General features: G+C 48.8%; 1 protein-coding gene across 1 annotated transcript; it reads left to right on the forward strand.

Moving 5' to 3' along the window:
* The first annotated feature begins 1,509 nt into the window (after positions 1 to 1,509).
* On the forward strand, positions 1,510 to 13,992 carry Rab36 (RAB36, member RAS oncogene family). The gene is made up of 10 exons (XM_051186900.1): positions 1,510 to 1,647; positions 5,056 to 5,147; positions 5,649 to 5,714; positions 7,512 to 7,613; positions 9,552 to 9,616; positions 11,003 to 11,058; positions 11,708 to 11,785; positions 12,172 to 12,262; positions 13,103 to 13,228; positions 13,644 to 13,992. The coding sequence occupies exons 1-10, from the start codon at positions 1,579 to 1,581 to the stop codon at positions 13,700 to 13,702; spliced, it is 804 nt and encodes a 267-aa protein (XP_051042857.1). The 5' UTR covers positions 1,510 to 1,578; the 3' UTR covers positions 13,703 to 13,992.
* Positions 13,993 to 19,359: the final 5,367 nt, after the last annotated feature.

Genomic DNA, 19,359 nt, shown 5'->3' on the forward strand with positions numbered 1-19,359 from the left:
CCAAATAGCATTAAATTCAAACTGATGCGGTAAGGCAGGCAGATTGTAGGCATGAGGTAGGCCCTTCCCTTGCCACGGGGAGGATGCTGGGCTTCAATCCAATACCAAGACTCCTCTTGGGGATTGTCACAACCCGGCCCACCAAGATAGCCAGAGTAAACCTCCAGCCAACCCTTCACCCCCTCACCCTGACCCAGAGTCCATCCTGAGAGACCAGGCTTCACTCACTGGCCCCGCCTGATCGTCACCGCCCTGGTTGTCATGGTGAGCCTGGGCGCTCCAGTGGAGTCCGGAAGTCTCAGAGCAGGCGGTACAGAGCTCTGCGCCCCGGGAGGCTCTCGTTGCTATGGTGATGGGTCCGCGCGGGGGCCCAGTGCTGCCAATTACCACGGACTAGAGGAGGATCCAGACCCCGCCCCTGACGTCGGGATTCAAGAGGCAAGAGCCAGTCCCGCGAGGCCGAGGCCAGCGTTGCTGTAGTGATTTGCTGCTGCCGGCGCGCCCGGAATCGGTCTTTGCAGCTTTGGTGAGTCCACTCACCCTCCTGGCTGGGGATGCAACCCGGAGGTTATGGTACTCAAGCTGTCCTGTCCGGCCCACCTGCTACCCCGAAACCTGACTGTGGCCTGCAGGCCTGCTCTTTCTCACTGAGCGTCCAACCTGGGCCAGCCTCTGGAGGAGTCGAGTCAGATGAGGAGGACATTAGGCTTGAGGGGCCAGACTGGGTGGTGTGGGGACTATCAGGAAAAGGGGCCGGAACCTAAAGTCATGATACCACTCAGAGGCTCCCATGTTAAAGCACACTAAACAGGAGACCCCTCCCCACTCCAGTCCATAGCCAGGGTTTTTTCCATGACTCCCTCATGCCGATGAAATGAGCCCAGAGAAGGAGCCCCACCTCCTAGACACTCACCTCTTGACTCTGGGCAAGATGGGGTATGAGCTGAGCTGCCTACAGATTGATTGGCCTCTGCCTACTGTTGCTGATAGGGATGGGGGCCCAGATGTGTTTTTAAAGGGATGAGAAGTGATGAAACTCACAGGTGCATTTTGAGAATCCATAAGGCTTTCCAATTCTTGCCAAAGGCAAATGTAACAAATTTAGTCATAATTGACCTTGTGAATCTGGGGTTGGGCGACCCTTCACCCTGTAAAATAAAATGAGTGTTCTCATGTTTTTGTTTGTTTGGTTTGGGCCTTTTTAGGACAGGTTCTCATCTGTGTTTCCCAAGCACGTTGGAACTCACCATCTTCTGCCTCTGCTTTCCCAAGTGCTGAGTATACAGGCTCCTTTTACTACTACACCTGCCTAGGAGTTTGGTTTTATAGAAAGAAAAGAAGAAACAATAAGAGGCAACTTGGTTGTTTGGAGTTACTTACTTTATAGGGTTATTCATGTGGGCTCAGATTAGCAGATCCCTTTTGAGGCTGTGGATCTCTTGTCCAATCAGAATCCTGTCCTATCACGTCTTGCGTATTCCGTTCCACTTTGATCTGCTGGGCCATAATGCTGAAACTAACCACATATATTTATGAAATACTCTTTCCCCTTGATTCAGTCTACAGAACACTGGAAGAATGAGGTCCTCTTGGACCCCTTTGGGGCCTCCTGTGAGCCAGGACCGCATCATCACCAGCTTCCCTAAGGTACAGTCATGAGAACATCTTTGCTGTTGTTTTTTGTTTTGGTTTTTTTTGTTTGTTTGTTTTTGGGGTTTTTTTGTTTTGTTTTGGTTTGGTTTTTGGGTTTTTTTTTTTTTTTTTGGTTTCCTTTGGGTCTGGATTGCTTTGGCAAAAGGTTGTTACCCCCAAACAAACCTGGAATTCACTAAGTATCCTAGACTAGACTTAAATTTGCAATCCTCCTGCCTCAGTCTCTCCAGTCCCAGGATAACATGAATGTGCCATTGTTCCCAGTCCTTTTTGTCTTCATTGTTGATGTAACCCTTCAGCCATGTCCAGCTTTATTAACATGCCTTCACCCCCAGAGACAAAGCAAGTAAATCCCAGAAGTTGCTCTTATGTCTGAGAAGCTAAAACACTGGGTGTTGAGTTCCTCTAAAGCAGGCCAGTAGTGACAACAGGTAGTTGTGTGGCATCGAGGTTATAAGCCACTTGTACAGTCCTCAGAGTAAATTTTTATCCCTAGCACAGCAAGGGGGGCTGAGGGAACACACTTGTAGTTCCAGCATTGGTTGTAAGTGGGAAGTCAGCCTGGACTGTGTAATAGGATCCATCTTTTTAAAAAATGGTGTTCTAATTTCTGATCCCCAAATCCAGGGCTTTCTCCATTGCCTCTCTGCCTTTGGTTTTTGCTGAAAAATCCAATCTGTACTGTAGTTTAATGTTAACCGCAGTGTAGAATGCTAAACTAACCTTCACTGGGGGACAGTGGAATAGTATTTACCCATATTACCCATATTACTAATACCTTTGCCCATTATATAGCCATCCCACTTCTAGAAATTCATTTCTGTGTATGTCCTGGCATGAAGGGAGAGTATGTGAAAGGCCAGGCATTGCAGCTGTTGGTAAGAGCAGAAGGTCAGCATTAGTGTCCATAGAGAGGCTGGTAGAGGTGATGCTCCTCAGTATGGATAAGAGGGATGAGACACCTCTTCCCAGTGCTAAGGAGGGACAAAGAAAATTGTTAGGTAAAATTTAAAAAAAAAAAAAAAAAAGGAAGCTGTAGTCAAGTGTGTATACTGGTGGAGCACTTGGTTAAGACCCTAGCATCACCAATAAATAAATAAATAAATAAATAAATAAATAAATAAAAAAAAATTAATATGGGTGGGGCAGGTGGGGGTGGGGGTATCTGTTTGTAAGTCCCTCCATGCAGAAAATATTTCTGAAAGGTAACATTAATATCCTGTTGTGCATTGAGAGCCACTAACAAATGAAAAATTAGTTTTCTCCTAGGGAGTCTCACTGGGGAAACAAGCCACTCTTAAGGGTAGGCCCCATGCCCAGCAGTAGATGGCCAACAGAAAACTAACTCACTGGCATCTTTGGACAAAGGTTCTTTGTCTCATAATGTTAAGTCGGAGCCTACACACACACACACACACACACACACACCTTACAGGCCTTTTATGTATATGTTAGGGCTTCAAGTTTGGAGTTTTGGGGGATCCCTCTGTATGAGAATATGTGTGTCTCTGATTTTGTATGTGTTTCTTGTGCTTTTTCTCTGGTTCACTTTTGTTATTATTTTGTCATACTCTAATTTGCTTGTTTTTATTTATCATTATTCCTTAGATGCCTGTTTGATCCATACAGAAAGGGTATGGATCCTGATGGGAGGGGAGGGGAAGAGGAACTGGGAGAAGTAGGGAGAGGAGAAACCATAATTAGACTGCATTATATGAAAAAAAATTATTTTCAATTAAAAAAAAGACCCTTGTCTTAGAACTTCTATTGCTATGAAGCGATATCATGACCAAGACAAGTTTTGGGTTTTTTGTTTGTTTGTTTACTTTTAATTTTTTTTTTGAGACAAGGTTTCTCTGTGTAGCTTTCTAGACCAGGCTGGCCCCCAACTCACAGAGACCTGCCTGCCTCTGCCTCCTGAGTGCTAGAATTAAAGGTGAGCATCACCACTGCCCACTACTGCCCAGCCAACCCACAGCAACTCTTTTTTTTTTTTTTTTTTTTTTTTTTTTTTTGTTGGTTTTTCAGATAGGGTTTCTCTGTATTGTATTGCTTTGGAGCCTGTCCTGTCCTGGAGCTAGCTCTGTAGACCAGGCTGGTCTCCATCTTACAGAGATCTGCCTGCCTCTGCCTCCAAGTACTGAGATCACAGGTGTGTGCCACCAACACCTGGCCACAGCAACTCTTTTAAAGGAAAACATTTAATTGTGGAGGCTCATTTACAGTTCAGAGGTTTAGTCCATTATCGTCATAGTGGGGCATGGTGGTGTGTGGGCAGACATGGTGCTGGAGAGGCAAATGAGGGTAGGTGAGTGTCCTACATCTTGGCTTACAGGCAGTAGGAGATGGTCTGAGACACTGGACAGTATCTTCAGCATTTATGAGCCCTCAAAGCCCGCCTCCACAATGACACACTTCCTCCAACAAGGCCACACCTCCTAATAGTGCCACTTCCTTCCGGGGCCATGTTCTTTGAAACCACCACGGCCCTGTTGCTCCTTGATGTTTGTGTGTGGCTTGAACCAGTGTGAAGGGAAACTTTTTGTGTCTTTTAGGTTCTGTGCCAAAACTAGGAAGGAAGAGGAGGATGGCTGCAGGCTGTGGGTGTCCCTGTCTACGGCCATGGCTTCTTCACCGTTCTTTATCTTAACCTCTAACTAACTTCCTTCTCACACATTGACAGAGAAAGCCTTTGTACCTCAGACCTTGGAGAGTTTCCCCAGTTTTTTTATAGTGCACTTGGGCCATTGCTTTCCCAATGGAGTGAGACCGTGGTAACCAGGGATGATTCAGGCTGGTGTCTCAAGAGTTGAAGAGAAAGGAAGTATAATCAGTGGAGGAGGGGAGCAGGCCCAGTCTCATGGGACAAAGGACACTATTCACAGAGGAGGACATTGAGGCTCAGAGAGACAGGGAATACTGCTTGACATCAACACAGTTGGGCTAGAGCTAAGATTTGACCCAGCTGCCCTTGCAAGGCTCCAGAGCTCCCAGGCCTAGTGAGTCTGCCCAGGGAAGAAGATGAAGTTCCCTTACACAAGGGTCACAAGCCACAGCTGGCTATGTCTGCCCTGCATCCTAGGGCCACTCCAGATCTGTGGATTTATTAATCACGTCAGGCTGGGTCAACGTGATGCTTCCTTGGGCAAGTTCTTTCTCTTTATTCTATGTGCCTCAGTTTCCTTGTCTGAGAAAGGGGTTCACACTTCCTACCCCACAGCCTGTGGCATTGCCAGGGCCAAGGAATGTTAATGAGGCTGCGAGCCTCAAGTTGTAGGAGAGAAGGAGGGATAGGAAGTAGGTCTCACACTCTGATGCCCAGTTTGTATAACCAAAATGTGGCTTTGCAGGACAGTCTGCTTGCTTGTCTGTATGTCTGCATGTCTGTCTGTCCTTTTCTAGTGTTACACACCTGATGCCTGCCTGCAGCTGAAGGAGTACTTTCACAGCCAGGTCAGCACTGCCTGCCAGAACAGGAACACGGGCACTGTTGGGTAAGCCCATGCCACAAGGCTGTGGAAGATGTAGGAAGAACAGAAGCATAAATGCATGTGTAAATGAAACGTGAGCAAAACTGAACACAGGCTGAACCAAGGCCGCTCACAATTTCCGTTTCTCAGAATGTCGTCCAGATGACTTTTCAGCTGAAGGGCAGCTTCAGCACAGGTCCATTTTTTCTCTGATGTTGTTTTCACAGTACTTCTGATTCTTTCTTCTCTAACCCTCAGCTCATGGCTCAGCCTCTCCTCGTGCCCATTGCTAATTATCAGGATAGGATATATAGCCATAGGGGTAGCAAAGTTACCAAAACAAATATAAGTTCTCCTGCTCCCCAGGACTGGAGAGGGAGGAGAGAGCAGCTTAGTAGGATAGGCCTTCCTGCATCTAGGATGGAAGGGTGACCCAATCAGATAGTTCAGGTAAGGAAAACCTTGGATATACTGAAGACACTGTTGATACCGTTCTCCAGGATGATACCGACATATTTCCTCCAGGCTCAAGCTCTCCAAGGTGGTTGTTGTTGGCGATCTCTATGTGGGAAAGACTAGCCTCATTCATAGGTAAGTCCTGCCACCCTCCTCACAGTCAGGCTAGCCCCACCTCCCAGCACCCAGTTATAATACCTTTGTCTGAGAGCCCCAAACAGCATGTGACTTTGGAACATAACACAGTTCTAGTCTGGGAAACCAACCATTTGAAGGGCGTGGCAAAAGTCAAGGAGAGGGACTTGGAAAAATGACCCAATGGCACTCCTCTGCCACACACAGAATCTGAATCCCAGCACTCACATAGTGTGGCTCATAGCCACTTTCAACTCCAGCTCCTGGAGATTTGACTCCTTTGGGCACCACAGAGACCTATGCTTGTGCGCGCGCACGCGCGCATGTGCACACACACACACACACACACACACACACACACACACACACACAATTTTAAAAGTAGATAAATAAAATTTTAGAGATAGGAAGATTGGGAGCTCAGAAGATTGACTCAGTCAATAAATTGCTTGCTGAAGTACCCAAACCTGGTTTTAATCCTCAGGACCCAGGGAAAAGTGTGTGGCAGGTATGGCAGCGCATGCCCGTGATCCCAGCGCTGGGAGACAGAGATAAGAGGATCCTTAGGACTTGCTGTTCAGCCAGTCTAGCCAAATCAGTAAGAGACCATGTCTCAAAAGCTAAGATGGAGAGCAATAAAAGAAAAACGCCCTCACATGTGTGTGTGCACTTGCTCACACAGGGCCATTGTAGTGACTGTTAAGCATGTATAGCATCCTAATTGCTTAGCATTCATCACACTGCACTGTTCCTGTGGGACCCCTGCACTACCCTCCCTGCGAGTGGACCCTTAATTTCTATCACTATTTGTCTTATAGTGCTGGCTTTCTGGGCTGATACACCCCCTCCCCCACGTCATTCCTATTGGCCACCCTGTTGCTATGGTTTGGCTAAGTAGTTCTCAAAGGTCCCTGAGTCAAAAGGCCTGTGGTCTCCAGCTTACAGCATTTTTTTGTAAGGTAGTAGTACTTTTTCTTTCTTTTCTTTTCTTTTTTTTTTTTTTTTTTTTTTTTTTTTTTTTTTGACAGGATTTCCTGCGGAGCCCTGGCTTTCCTGGAACTCATTCTGTAGACCAGGCTGGTCTCCAACTCACAGAGATCTGCCTGCCTCTGCCTCCCAAGTACTGAGATTAAAGGCATGCACCACCACTGCCTGGCTAGGTGACAGAACTTTTAAGAGGTTGAGCCTTGTGCATGCTCGTTAGTTCACTGGGATGTACACGTGAAGGGAACAAGGGACACTGTGCCCCAAACCCATAACCCATTCCTTTCCTTTGCTTCTTGGCCATGGGGGACCTTTTTGCCTCACCACTAGTTCAAAGCAACATGGACTGAAGCTTCTAGAACTACGAATTCAGATGAACTTCACCTCATGGGTTGCCATCATCTCAGGAGTTTGTTCCAACGATAGAAAGCTGATTAACACACCCATACACCTACAGCCTCTGTGCCCCATGACTTTCTTTGCTGTATTTTGCTTTTTCTTTTTTCTTTTCTTTTCTTTTCTTTTTTTTTTTTTTTTTTTTTTTTTTTTTTTTTTTTTTTATGACAGGGTATCATTTTTTTAGCCCTGTCTAGCCCAGAACTCCCTGTGTAGACCAGGCTGACTTCAGACTCACAGACATCCACCTGCTTCTCCCTCCCTAGGGCTGGGATTACAGGTGAGCTCCACCACTGCCAGCCACCACCACTTATTGATTTCCTACTGGGGGTCTTATTCCCTGCAGACTTCCGCTGCTGTGGGCATCTCCACACATTTATGTGAGGGGACCTCTGATGACTTCCTCACCTCCCACAGGTTGTGCAAGAATGTTTTTGATCGTGATTACAAGGCCACTATTGGGGTAGACTTTGAGATTGAGCGCTTTGAGATTGCGGGGATTCCCTACAGCCTCCAGATGTAAGTCTCTGTTGATGTGGTTCCGAGATTTCCCTTGGGGAAAGACCTTACCTAGATCTTTTTCCTCTTTACCTCATGGTGCTCGGCAAGGATGTGTCTGGACAAGAATGGCCCTGGGTGGTTGTAAACAAACAAACAAACAAAAAAAAAAAAAAAAACAGGCTTTGTGTTTTATGGGTCCCTAGATTCTCTCTCCATCCTCACAGCTGCCGAATGTTGGTCAGCAGATCTGGGAATGGTCTTGACAGCCCAATCTGCTCTTCCAATCTCTCTCCTCCCCAATAGCTTCTTACTAAGGCTCAGTCTCCTTCCCCAAGCAGCAGGTGTGACAATTTTCTCCTGAGCTCTATTCTCTATTCCCAGCTATCAAATAGGATAATCTGTCCTTGTGTGCCAGCCTCGGGTGAGTAGGGTTCTGCTGGAGGCCACCTGCCCTCATCCCTTTCTCAAGCCTGACATTCTCCATCATCCTGTCACTCCTCTCTGTATATGTGTACCTCCTCTGTCCATATTGTTCTCCCCCATCAGTCTTCTCTACCAGCCCGTGCCTGCTTTGCCTCTCAGTGGCCCACTGGTTTCTGCCTACTTAACCGCTTTCACTCTCCCTCATGTCAATGCAAGGCCCTTCTCAGGGTTCACCATCTTCTACCCTGGTGAAAGTGCTGTGTGCTTTGGGCCTTATTCTCCCAACTCCCCAGAGATCTGCAGGCCTGCAGCTACCAGACCCTTGTGCTCCCTGGTGAGGCCCCTCCCTCCTCCCTGCTGTCTTGTTTAGCAGTCTCTTCTTGCTGGCCCCCATTCACCAAGCCTTTGTTCTAGTCCCCTTCCTTGTCTTCCTCCCTGGCTCTAGTCTTATTCCTCTGTGCCCTGCCTAGGCTGAGCTCTCAGCTCCTGTGTCAGCTCCCATCTCCAAGGAGACAGTGCCCCAGTATAATCCTGGAGCCAGATGATAATACATCCTGTCCAAGGGCAAGCACGGGGTCGGCTCAGAGCAAAAGACGCTATGAAAATCCAGGGCTTCGTGACTGAGGGTTCTGGAAAGCTGAGAGGAGCAAGGGTCTGATCTAGAGGGAGCAGCCATGTTCAGCTGTACAGACAGTGGCCAGCAACTGGCCTCTCACTGTAGCTCCAAGCCTCTAATTAGGGCCCAATATAAAGTAGGCACTGCCTGGCCACAGACTCTTGAGGCCATTGCCAGCCACCTGCCTAGCTTACTCTATGCCCATTCCCCACCTGGAGGCTTCTTCAGAGATGAAAAAAAATGAATGAATAAATGAAGGAATATAGCCCACAAGTCTTCATTATGCCGACTTGCTCAAAAACAAATTCAGATCACTGATACCATATTTAGTTTACTGAGAAATATTAAGTGTCGATCTGTTGACTTTAAAAAGTGATGGATTGTAGCTTGGATTTCAGGATCATCCCTGCATATTAACAACCGTTTAAGCCCACACAAGTAGATCTCAGCATGTTGCCTTCCCTTCTTCCATCTTGTACCCATGGCACACACTATTAACCTGGTATTCCATTCGTTTTCTCATGGCTCTAGAGCCCAACTAGATGCTCAAGGAATGCAAACTGTGTCCCTGTTAGGCCCAGTTCCCACATGGGGAGTTACTGTGCTGAAGGCCTGCCCTGGAACCCCAGCATTGATCTGTTATAGAACATATAAGGTCCTTTATAATGTCACCCTCAGAAGGGCTGTAACTTTGTTTATCTGGGTAAGGCAATTTGCAGCGTTACACCTTCTCCCCTACTGACACTATGATCTGAGTAAAGAACCCAGGAGGGATTACAGGGAGGTGGGGTCGGAGAGCTGGGTCACATGCTCATGTAGGTCCTACGATCTTATGATATCACTATTCCATTGCCTTAGAATACTGTGTCTGCTTAACCTGCTCCCACTGTTTTCCCATCTCCCTCTTTGCCTCACAGCTGGGACACAGCCGGGCAGGAGAAGTTCAAGTGTATTGCATCTGCCTACTACCGCGGTGCCCAGGGTGAGCAGCTGATTGACACTGGAGCTCTTAACCTATGTCATCTGCACAAACACTGTTGTGCTCCAGGAGCCACTTGGATAGCACTGTAGCCAGGGCTTAGGGATGAAGAAGCTGCCTAGATGACTAGACCCTGGCTGTCTTTGACACTCCCACCCTTAGGGAATCTGGAGTATCAGGTGCAGGCAGCCTCAGCCCCAGTTTCCAACTCAAAAAGAGTATTCGTGTGGATCCCAGAAAAGAGAGATGGCCTCATATTCCAGGTGAAGATGAGGAGAGGCTTCTCCCATCTTAGCTAGAGGGCGCTAGGCCAGAGAGGAATGACAGGTGGACCCAGCAGGGTTGGCAGGTCCTAGAGGGGTGCCTCACTGCCCACTGCCAGTATGGCTAGGGGCAGCAGCTGGGGTCTGAGCAGGGCTCAAAGTCAGCAGAGATGGCAACATGAAGTCCCCAGGAAGGAGACAGAGGTAGGATCTAGTAAGAGGTGGGAAAACCATCAGGAGGACCCCAAGCAGGCTCAAAATTATGTCTTCTCAGCAGTGGTATGGGAATCCCTGCAGTTTCATCCGGGTGTAAAGAGGGGGCATCAGGCTGTAACTGGGCTGTGGCTGAAACCTCTAGCTTGGCCATGTCCGTGAGGCCTCCTATAGCTATCCCCTCTCCTAACCTTTCTTCCTGAGGGGCTGCTGCCTCCCTATAATGAGTGGTGTGAGGTGCCGAGGCCACTTTGTAAACAGTATTCGCCATGCCCGTCACTGGCAGGATTATCATTAGCCCAAGTGCCCAGAAGCCCCTTGTCCAGTGTGGTCTTTTTCCCAGTAGGGCAGCAGAGAGCACACTTCTTTCTGCCTGGACCATCCTCCTGTGGGCTTCCCCTTGGGAATCCAGGGCAAACTCTATGATGAAAAGAACTGACCACAGAGATACCTGACTGTTTGCTGCCCATGTAGCACCACAAAAGTAACTGGTTGTTACTAATCCCCATCCTTCAATTAAAAGTCTGCCCAGGGTCAGGCCCTAGACCAACAGCATTTAAAAACAGTGTCCCTGCTGACAGCTAAGGGTGCCATTCTCATCACTGTATAGACTGGGAAAGCAGGTTCTCCACACTTACAGCCCTCACCCAAGCCCATTGGGCACAAGTGGCAGAAGATGCCTTGTCAGAGTTCACATGCTTCAGACCCTTTCACTGTGCCCCTCCCTGTGCTGCTGGGTACAGGTTTGGAGGGTTGGGAGGGGAGGCAGGTCCAAGGGGACCACCACAGGGTGATCTCTGGCTAGTCTCCACTAGTGCCCCCCAAGTAGTTCCTTGTGATCTGAGGGGATACCTAGGGAAGCCCCTGCCATCACACCTGTCGCTGATTGGCTGTTGGCTTTCCCCATGTCCAGTGATCATCACAGCCTTTGACCTCACTGACGTTCACACGCTGGAACACACCAGGCAAGTAACCCCATACCCATCTGTATGTCTCTGAATATCACCTGGACTGGAAGCTGCCTGGAAGGGCTCCCAAACCACAGCCTCTGGGCTGGACCCAGAACAATGGGCACTTACTGTCCAGGTCCCCACTCACTCCTAAAGGCTTATTCCCATCTGCTGCTCAGGAGCTCAAGCTGGCAGGCCACCCTTGGCTTTGACACCCTGCTGCTACCATATTGGAAATCTTCATTTTGAACAAGGGGCCTGTCTTTTCACCTTTACCTTGGCTCCTAATAATTTCATAGCTAATCCTCCCTGATAGAAATTTTTTATTGGGCAGAGATGTGGGCAAATGACCAATTTCAGAGGGTCATCACCTGCCAGAAATAAGTCACCTAATGGACCAAAGCCCCTCCTCCCTATGTCACATTCAAATCTCCCAGGCTCTATGAAGGAGAGAGGGATTATTTTTCCAGCTGATAAAGGGTAAAGGTCACACTAAGAGTCTTCACCGCTCTCAGACCAGTGCCTTTGTATTCCCAGTTCCTTTTGGTCCCACCGAGGCCCTTCTGGCCTCCCACCAGCATCCCACTTAGTTAGTGTAGGTCAGGGTACCTTCCCTGTACCTTCTGGCTGCCTATGTCCCTTTTTTCCTCTCTGTCCATTCTAGGCAGTGGCTGGAGGATGCACTGAGGGAGAATGAGGAAGGCTCTTGCTTCCTCTTCCTCGTGGGAACCAAAAAGGATCTCCTGGTAAGCAGAGTAAAACTTACCAGGGACTTTCCAGAAAGTGCCCGTGTTTGCAGCTCACTTTTGAGGAACAGTGACCAGTATTGCCATACCACCTTGTGTCGGACTTCAAAGCATGCTATGAAGAGAGTACTCAAGCTCCCATTTCCCACCCTACCCCCACCCCCCTACCTCTCACCCCCCACCCCCGCTCCCCAAGGGGTGGGATGACTCAGGTTTCCCTGGGAACCTAGGTGAGCACCATCCCTGCACTAGGAGTATCCCTGCAGTAGGTCACCCCACCACACCCATCTGCTTGGGTTGGGGGTCATTGTGAGAGAGGTGGCCATTCTAGGGACTCCCCTAAATGAGGGCCAAGATACCAGGTCAGCCAGGACTGTTTCTTCCAGTCAGGGGCAGCCTGTGAGCAAGCTGAAGCAGAGGCTATACACTTGGCCAATGAGATGCAGGCAGAGTACTGGTCTGTGTCAGCCAAAACCGGTGAGTAGTACACCCCAAACGCATTTCCTACCTAAAGGATGCAGGATGCAGAAGTATAAAGAGAAAAGTTGGGAAACCTGGCTTCTGGGGAGATGAAGTGAAAGGACATGCAGTGCTTGGCACAGGAGAGATTCCACGGCTATGGGAACTCATAAATCAGGCTGGTAGTCCTTGCCTCCGGTACACAGAGACAGTGGCCACGGAGTGGGTATGAATTGAAACTGGAAGTGCCACCTGTAGGCCACCACAGACACCTGGCAGTGCCCATGCCTGGAAGCCATCTGCTGCTCTTTCCCAGCAGTAGCACCCACAGCAGCTCCATCTACCCCAAAGCACCCACCCTCCTTGGTCACAATAACAGCAGGTTCACTGGAATCCCACTGTAGGGCAAGTAGGGTTATTCTACATAGTTGCAGAGGTTGTTGCTGCACATAGCAATGTTCATGTTGGGTATCAGGACCTCTAGAAGGATGCATACAGATGTCATGTAAGGGCCAGCAGCACATGGGTAGCTCCTGAAGAGAAGGCACACATTCAAGTTTGTCCCAGGTTGTGCAAGTGTTCAATAGCAACTGACTGAGAGGGAAAGTACTAGGAAAGGAAGGCTCAGAGCTTTAAGGGAGTAGCTGGAGGTCAGGGGGTGGGACAGCAGGGTAGGGATGGGGACCAGAACCCTGTGGGAAGCCAGGTTGCCACCCAGCCCTGTGTTACCACCCGTGGATGGGCTGGTGACTTAGTGCTCTGGAAGGCCCGTGGCTGGCCTAAGGATGGCCTTACCTAGCGCTTGCATTTAGTGCACCCAGGGACCCCATGAGTCATAGCTGTCTCATGGGCCCCCAGGAGAGAACGTGAAGGCATTCTTCAGTCGTGTTGCCGCCCTAGCATTTGAGCAGTCTGTACTTCAGGACCTGGAGAAGAGACCCAACACCCAGTCCCAGGTCGGAGATGGAGATGGAGACCTAATCCGTGCGTACAGAGAAGGCTGGGTGGGGCTGAGGAACAGGAGAGGGGACCAGAAGTCCACACCCACCATTCTTAATTTGCCACCCTTGCTGTCCTATTGGGACCTTTGAGCTGTTAACCATATCTTGGGCCTACAGCTTCCGAGATCCCACCTGCCAACTCAAAGACACCTGCCCCAGCCTCTCTGATCACCACACAGCTTCCTCTTGGGCCAGGCTTAGGCTCCTGACCTTCAGATGTGTCTTGCCTCCAGCTTATCTGAATGCTACAGCCCCATATGTTCCTTAGGCCCCTCCCACTTTGGAGGACAGGCCCAGGGGACCAAGTTCAAGGGCCCAGCTATCAGAATAGAGCAGTCTTTACCCAATGTCAGCTATAGGATGCCTGTTTGACGTTATCTTCTTTCCTGTCTTTGTAGGAATAGAGGTACCCAAGATGAAGGAGAACAAGAGGCCACCTGGCGTGGGCTGCTGTTAGATGAGAACCACCTACTCCCTGCATACGTGTGGGGTGACATGGAGCCAAAGCTCTGTGGCAGATATGCCTTCCAGCTGGAGAAGGCCTGTGTCTCCAGGGCCCAGTCATTTTTCTTTGGCACAGCCCCCACTGGCTGCCGGGCCTCCATACTGTTGGGCTGGTTGTGGGGCACACTGGGATGACGCTTTTCCCTTCAAGGTCTTCAGGCTGTCACTGTGGTCTGAAGAGGCTTCAAGACTGCAAACTCAGGATGCTGGGGGTTAGCCCACATCCCTTACCCAGTCATATCTGCAGTCACCCTGGAGCCCTTCCTTGCTCATCGTAGATGAAGACTCTGAACCCCCACCTTCATGTTCTAAGCACCAAGACTTGTCGGTAAAGCTCACCTGCCATCCCACCTGAGAATTCTAGGTCTCAGGGCATCAGACCTAGATAGCCACTGTCCCTCTGCTCTATTTGGCACCTCTGGCAGAGGCCTGCCTCCATCTCTAAGATTCCCCATGGTCCTGCCCTGCATATCAGCAGATGAGAAGGGAGACATCTGGCCCATTAGAAGATGAAACTTCAAGATTGTGCTGAGAGCTGACAATTGCATGGAGTCTCTCTGGCAACTGATACTGTTCCGTACTGTTACCTGTGTCCATCCCTGCTGACCTACCATGTGTCTCTTCAACTGGCCTGCCTATCTCTTGGGATGTTGGCAATGCTCCACATATCTCTGGAGGACCTGGGACATGCACAATCTAGCGTGTCTAATCCCTTCCTGCACATCAGCAGGGACACTGCTCCCTGCTTGGATTCAGGGTCTGCCCCGATTCCTCACCCACTCTGGGTCCAGACCTGTGCATCTCTGTCTAACTCCTGCCATAAGAAGTTGAGCACACCTAATATTCCTAGCTGCTGCTTCCACACACACACACACACAACACAGGGTCTCCTATAGCCCATGCTGGCCTCCAACTTTGTATGTAGCTGAGGCTGACCTTGGATTTTATTTGCCCTCCATCTCCCAAGGGCTGGGATCACAGACGTGTACCACCATACCCAGGAACACTTGCTTCTTAAGCATAAGCATTTGCAGGCAGCTGTGTTGGTCAGTGCCCTTTACTAAGTAAGTGCCTGGCATACCACACATTTCCACGACTATTCATTAACTCAGCGATGGCCAAACATCCGAGAACACAGGCATATTTTCCTGTTCAATACCAACATTCATTAGCTTTATTTTAGCTCTCGACCCCCCACTTCCCCCTCCTCTTCCCCTCCCTCTCTCTAAAACAGGGTGTCGTTATGTTATGTATACTAGACTGGCCTTGAGCTTGCAACAATCCTGCTTCTGCCTCTCCTGTGCCGGGGTTACAGATGTGGAGCTAACATTTGGCTCAAGCTTGCTTTTTTACTTTAAAAAGTATGTAAAACATCTCTTTAAAGGAATTAAATGTTTGGTGTTAAAGTAGGAGGTAAGGATATAAGTGAAAATACTTTAACAGCTGATAAAATTCCTTCTGTGCTGTCCTTTCCCCCAATCCTGTATGCAAATCTCCATGTTTGTTGGCTTGTCTCTCCAGAGTGCCCTTGTCCTGTGCACACTGCCTGATGGGCTACCTACCCAATGAGCTGCCCTGGTCTCTCACTGTGGGTGCATGCCAAGCCTTCCCACACTTTAGCAACACATAGTTTCCCTAGTGGCTAGGCTGAAGTTCACTTGACCTTCTTGTCTCCTGGTCAGCTGGTTCACGCCCCTCTACTGTTTGTTAGTTTTCACCCACAGTACTTTAGAATTTCCACAAATGGTCTTGGTGAGATCTTCTCTGAACTGTGGCCCCTACCTCGGTCCACCAACATATGGCCTGTTAGGGACAGGTTACATTGTTGTTGCATTAGGGTCTAGTGGGTGTAGCATTATGCTTCACGGGATGGAAATAGATGGCAGTGGTGATCTGAAGCCTCCCCTCATCCTTCCAGACCCTAGGACAGTGATGCAGAGGGTGTCTTGTCATGAGCTCCAGAGCTAGAAGACCATTGTTTGGCACACACCCAAGCCTCTGTAGATTATAGTTTATTAAACTCTCCTTGTGTTGCCCACCACAGTGTGTTAGTATGTTTCTGTGGGTCCCGACTCAAAGTAACAGTCTCCAATTTCAATATTTGGCCCAGGAGGACAGAGTCTATGTTTTCCAAAGAAAATGAAGGATTCAAATGTTTCTCTCAATCAGCAGTATTGTCTTAATATGTCTGTGTGACTAAAACCCCATACTGTAGGCTGAGTGTGTTATAAACAGTAAATTGACTTATGCTTCTGGTGGCTTATTTGCAGGACACCTTATATACCCCTGCTCAGACTCTCCCATTGAACATTGCCTGTTCCCTGAGTCTGCACGCTGTTCCCTTAGTCTCACAGCAGTGTTTATCCAAGCTCCATAGTGACCAGAACAGCCCCTGGTTGCTTGTCTCTACCTTCCTAGTTCTGTTATGAACTACAGGGATCCAGCCACAGCACTACAGCCTGGGAGATAGAGACCATTCCCAGATAAACTCAATTCTCTAGAGGAACAGGAGAGGGGGGTGCCTTAAGCTAGAACTATGGTCATCTAACACCTAGGTAACTGAACATAGAGGTAGACAGGATTGGTATATATACAACTCTCTGTATCTCTCCATCTCTGTCCCCACCCCTGTGTGTGTGTGTGTGTGTGTGTGTGTGTGTGTGTGTGTGTGTGTGTGTGTGTTTGAGACACACAGACTGACCCATTATGTGATCTAGGCCAGCCTCAAACTAAAAATACCCCTGTCTCTGCCTATCAAGTGCTGGGATTTACAGGCATGGAGCATACTAATTATTCAGGAGTTTCTACAGCCTACAATCCTTCCAGTTATTAATCCCCCAATCCACACAAGACTCACTAAGGAATGTTGACCCCATAAAAGTACAGGCTGGGAACAAACACCTCTGTCCACACATAGCTCTAGGCCCTATGAGACAGTGGCATACTCACAAGGGATTCTAGGTGGAGGACAAACCATAAAAAGAACCCAGCAACAGGGGAGGCTGGGACTGGGAATTTTCAGCTTAGGGAGCTCCTCTTCTGAATAAGAAGTGAGTGGATGGGCTGGCTTCAGATACTGCCCAGAGACAGCCCCCCCTCCCCTGGGGCTCCCAGGCCTCCTCTGCCATCTGCTACGGCTTCACATGTCACTTCCCATATGTTAGGCCTTCCCCAGAGAGAAGCTGATGGGCAGACCGAAGTACAGCCATCACATTGCCTCCATCCAGGCAGTGTATGTCCTTCATTTCCTCCCTGTAGCCCAATGCATCAGTGACATTCAGAGCTACCAGCTATCTATCTGAGCCTGTGCCCCAGATGGATGCAGCTTCCTAGGCTGTTGTGGAAAGTCTTTTTATTCAGCCTGCCTAGTCTTAGCCTTCTGGGATACATAATAGGGGTTGGACCTGGGAGTCAAAGCAGACCTGGGTCTCCTTCCCATACCAGAGGAGGCATCCCTGACCTATAGGTGTTCTGGGCCACTGATGATGCAAAGTGGAAACCTGGACCACCTTACTGGCCATTCCCTCACTAACAGGTTCATTGCACTCTGCCCTTCTCCTGGCAAAGGCTGCAGACAACAGTCAGGAGCACTGGTGTGGCTTCAGAAGAGTCATCAATAATTGATCCTGCACAAGGTGGGTGGAGCTGCTGCTAATAAAAGTCCTGCTCAGTCATTGGGAACCTGGGCCAGCAGCTCCAGAGAAGACCCACTGCCTGCTTGGCAAGGGTACCCTACTGAGATCCCTGCTGCCTGCTGTAGGCCAGGGATTTGTAAGCTTGGAGGAGGTCCATCAGCCAAGCACTGTTCAGCACAGCATGAGCAAACAGGGCTAGAGAACTACTGATTTGATGCTGCTGCCACCATCCCCCTGAAGATGACAGATGACATGATGGATAACAGATGGATAACACAGCCACATCCCACTTAAAAGAGAGCCTTCCTCCTGCCTCCAGCAGGGATGGAGATAGGGATGGTGGTTGGGTATAGAAGAAATGAAAAACAATGTTCAAGTTTTCTTTTCTTCTTCATTGTACTGGAAGTTCACTCTAGGGCCATGGTTCTCAACCTTCCTAATGCTACGACTCTTTAATACAATTCCTCATGTCGTGGTGACCCCCAACCATAAAATTATTTTTGTTGCTATTTCATAACTGTGATTCTGATACTTTTATGAATCTTTTTTCATTAATTTTTTATTTATTTTACATACCAACCACAGTTTCCCCTCCTTCCTCTCTTCCCATTTTCTCCCCCCACCTCCGATCTACACCCCACCCCTAATCCACTCCTCCTTGATTCAGAAAGGGGCAGGCCTCCCATGGGAGTCAACAAAGCACAGTGTATCAAGTTGAGAGAGGACCAAGCTCCTCCCTCTGCATCAAGGCTAGGCACACATGCACAGGGAATAGGATCCAAAAAGCCAGCTCATGCACTGGGGCCAGGTCCTGATCCCACTTCTAGGAGTCCCACAAAGAGACCAAGCTACACAACTGTCATCTACATGTAGAGGGCCTAGGTCAGTCCCATTCAGGCTCCCTAGCTCTTGGTCCAGAGCTTGTGAACTCACTGTTATGATTTTTTTGTGGGGAGTGTTGGTTTTTCAAGACAGAGTTTCTCTGTGAAACAGTCCTTGCTGTCCTGGAACTCACTGTAGAGACCAGACTGTCCTTAAACTCATAGAAATCCACCTGCCTCTACCCGCTGAATGCTGGGATTAAAGGCATGAGCCACCACCACCAGGCTATGACTTAATGTAAGTATTTAATATTCAGGATGTATTTTCATTGTTAGAAATTGACTTGGAGGGATCACAATCCCCATTGAAAACCACTGCTCTAGGGCCTTGTACGTGCTAGCAAGCCCTCTACCACTGAATTCAGGCTGCCTGCCTCTCTGGATTTAATCCCCAGCACCAAATAAACCAAGCATGGTGGTGCATTCCTGTTTGATATCATAGATGGGCAGTGGGTTCCTGAACCCTCACATGGGCATCCCTGCCTATCCTTACAGTCAGCATCTCTCTATCAACCCCATGACTGGTCCTTCTCCATTACTTCCTACACATAACCCATCTTGGAAGTCCCATGAGCCCCACTTCTAGAACAGCCCTGCAATCTAACCCTTTCTTTTGGTCACTTTGCTTCCAACCTAGTCTAGGTCAGCAACTTCTCCTACGTGCACAGATGCCAAGACCTGTTCTTGCCATCACACTGTCCAACCCTCCCATCAGAAATATCAAGCAGGCACCCCTCTCTCTGCTCACAACATGGACTGACACAGCAGTTGCTGGGGGGCGGGACTTAAATATAAATTCACTGAAGTTCAATTAAACATTCCATTCTTTGATAAGCTGAAGCCACATTTTACTGCCTGGGATCCACATGGAGAGGGTGGTGAGCACACACAGTAGAACATATACTATGGTGGAAGGTTCCAGATCATGCAGGTTGAGACCTATTTGATGCTGGCCCATCTATTACCTCACCTCCTGCTCCACATACTGACCTCTTCTCCTAACTCTGCTGTTCCTCAAATAGCTACATCCTCAAAGCCTCCTCCCTGTCTATCTGTTCTGCTGCAGCACTAGCCCATTGCCCAGTTGTCACCTG

The sequence above is a fragment of the Phodopus roborovskii genome, unplaced genomic scaffold (assembly GCF_943737965.1).
Source record: "Phodopus roborovskii unplaced genomic scaffold, PHOROB, whole genome shotgun sequence".
NCBI classification, from domain to species: Eukaryota; Metazoa; Chordata; class Mammalia; order Rodentia; family Cricetidae; genus Phodopus; species Phodopus roborovskii.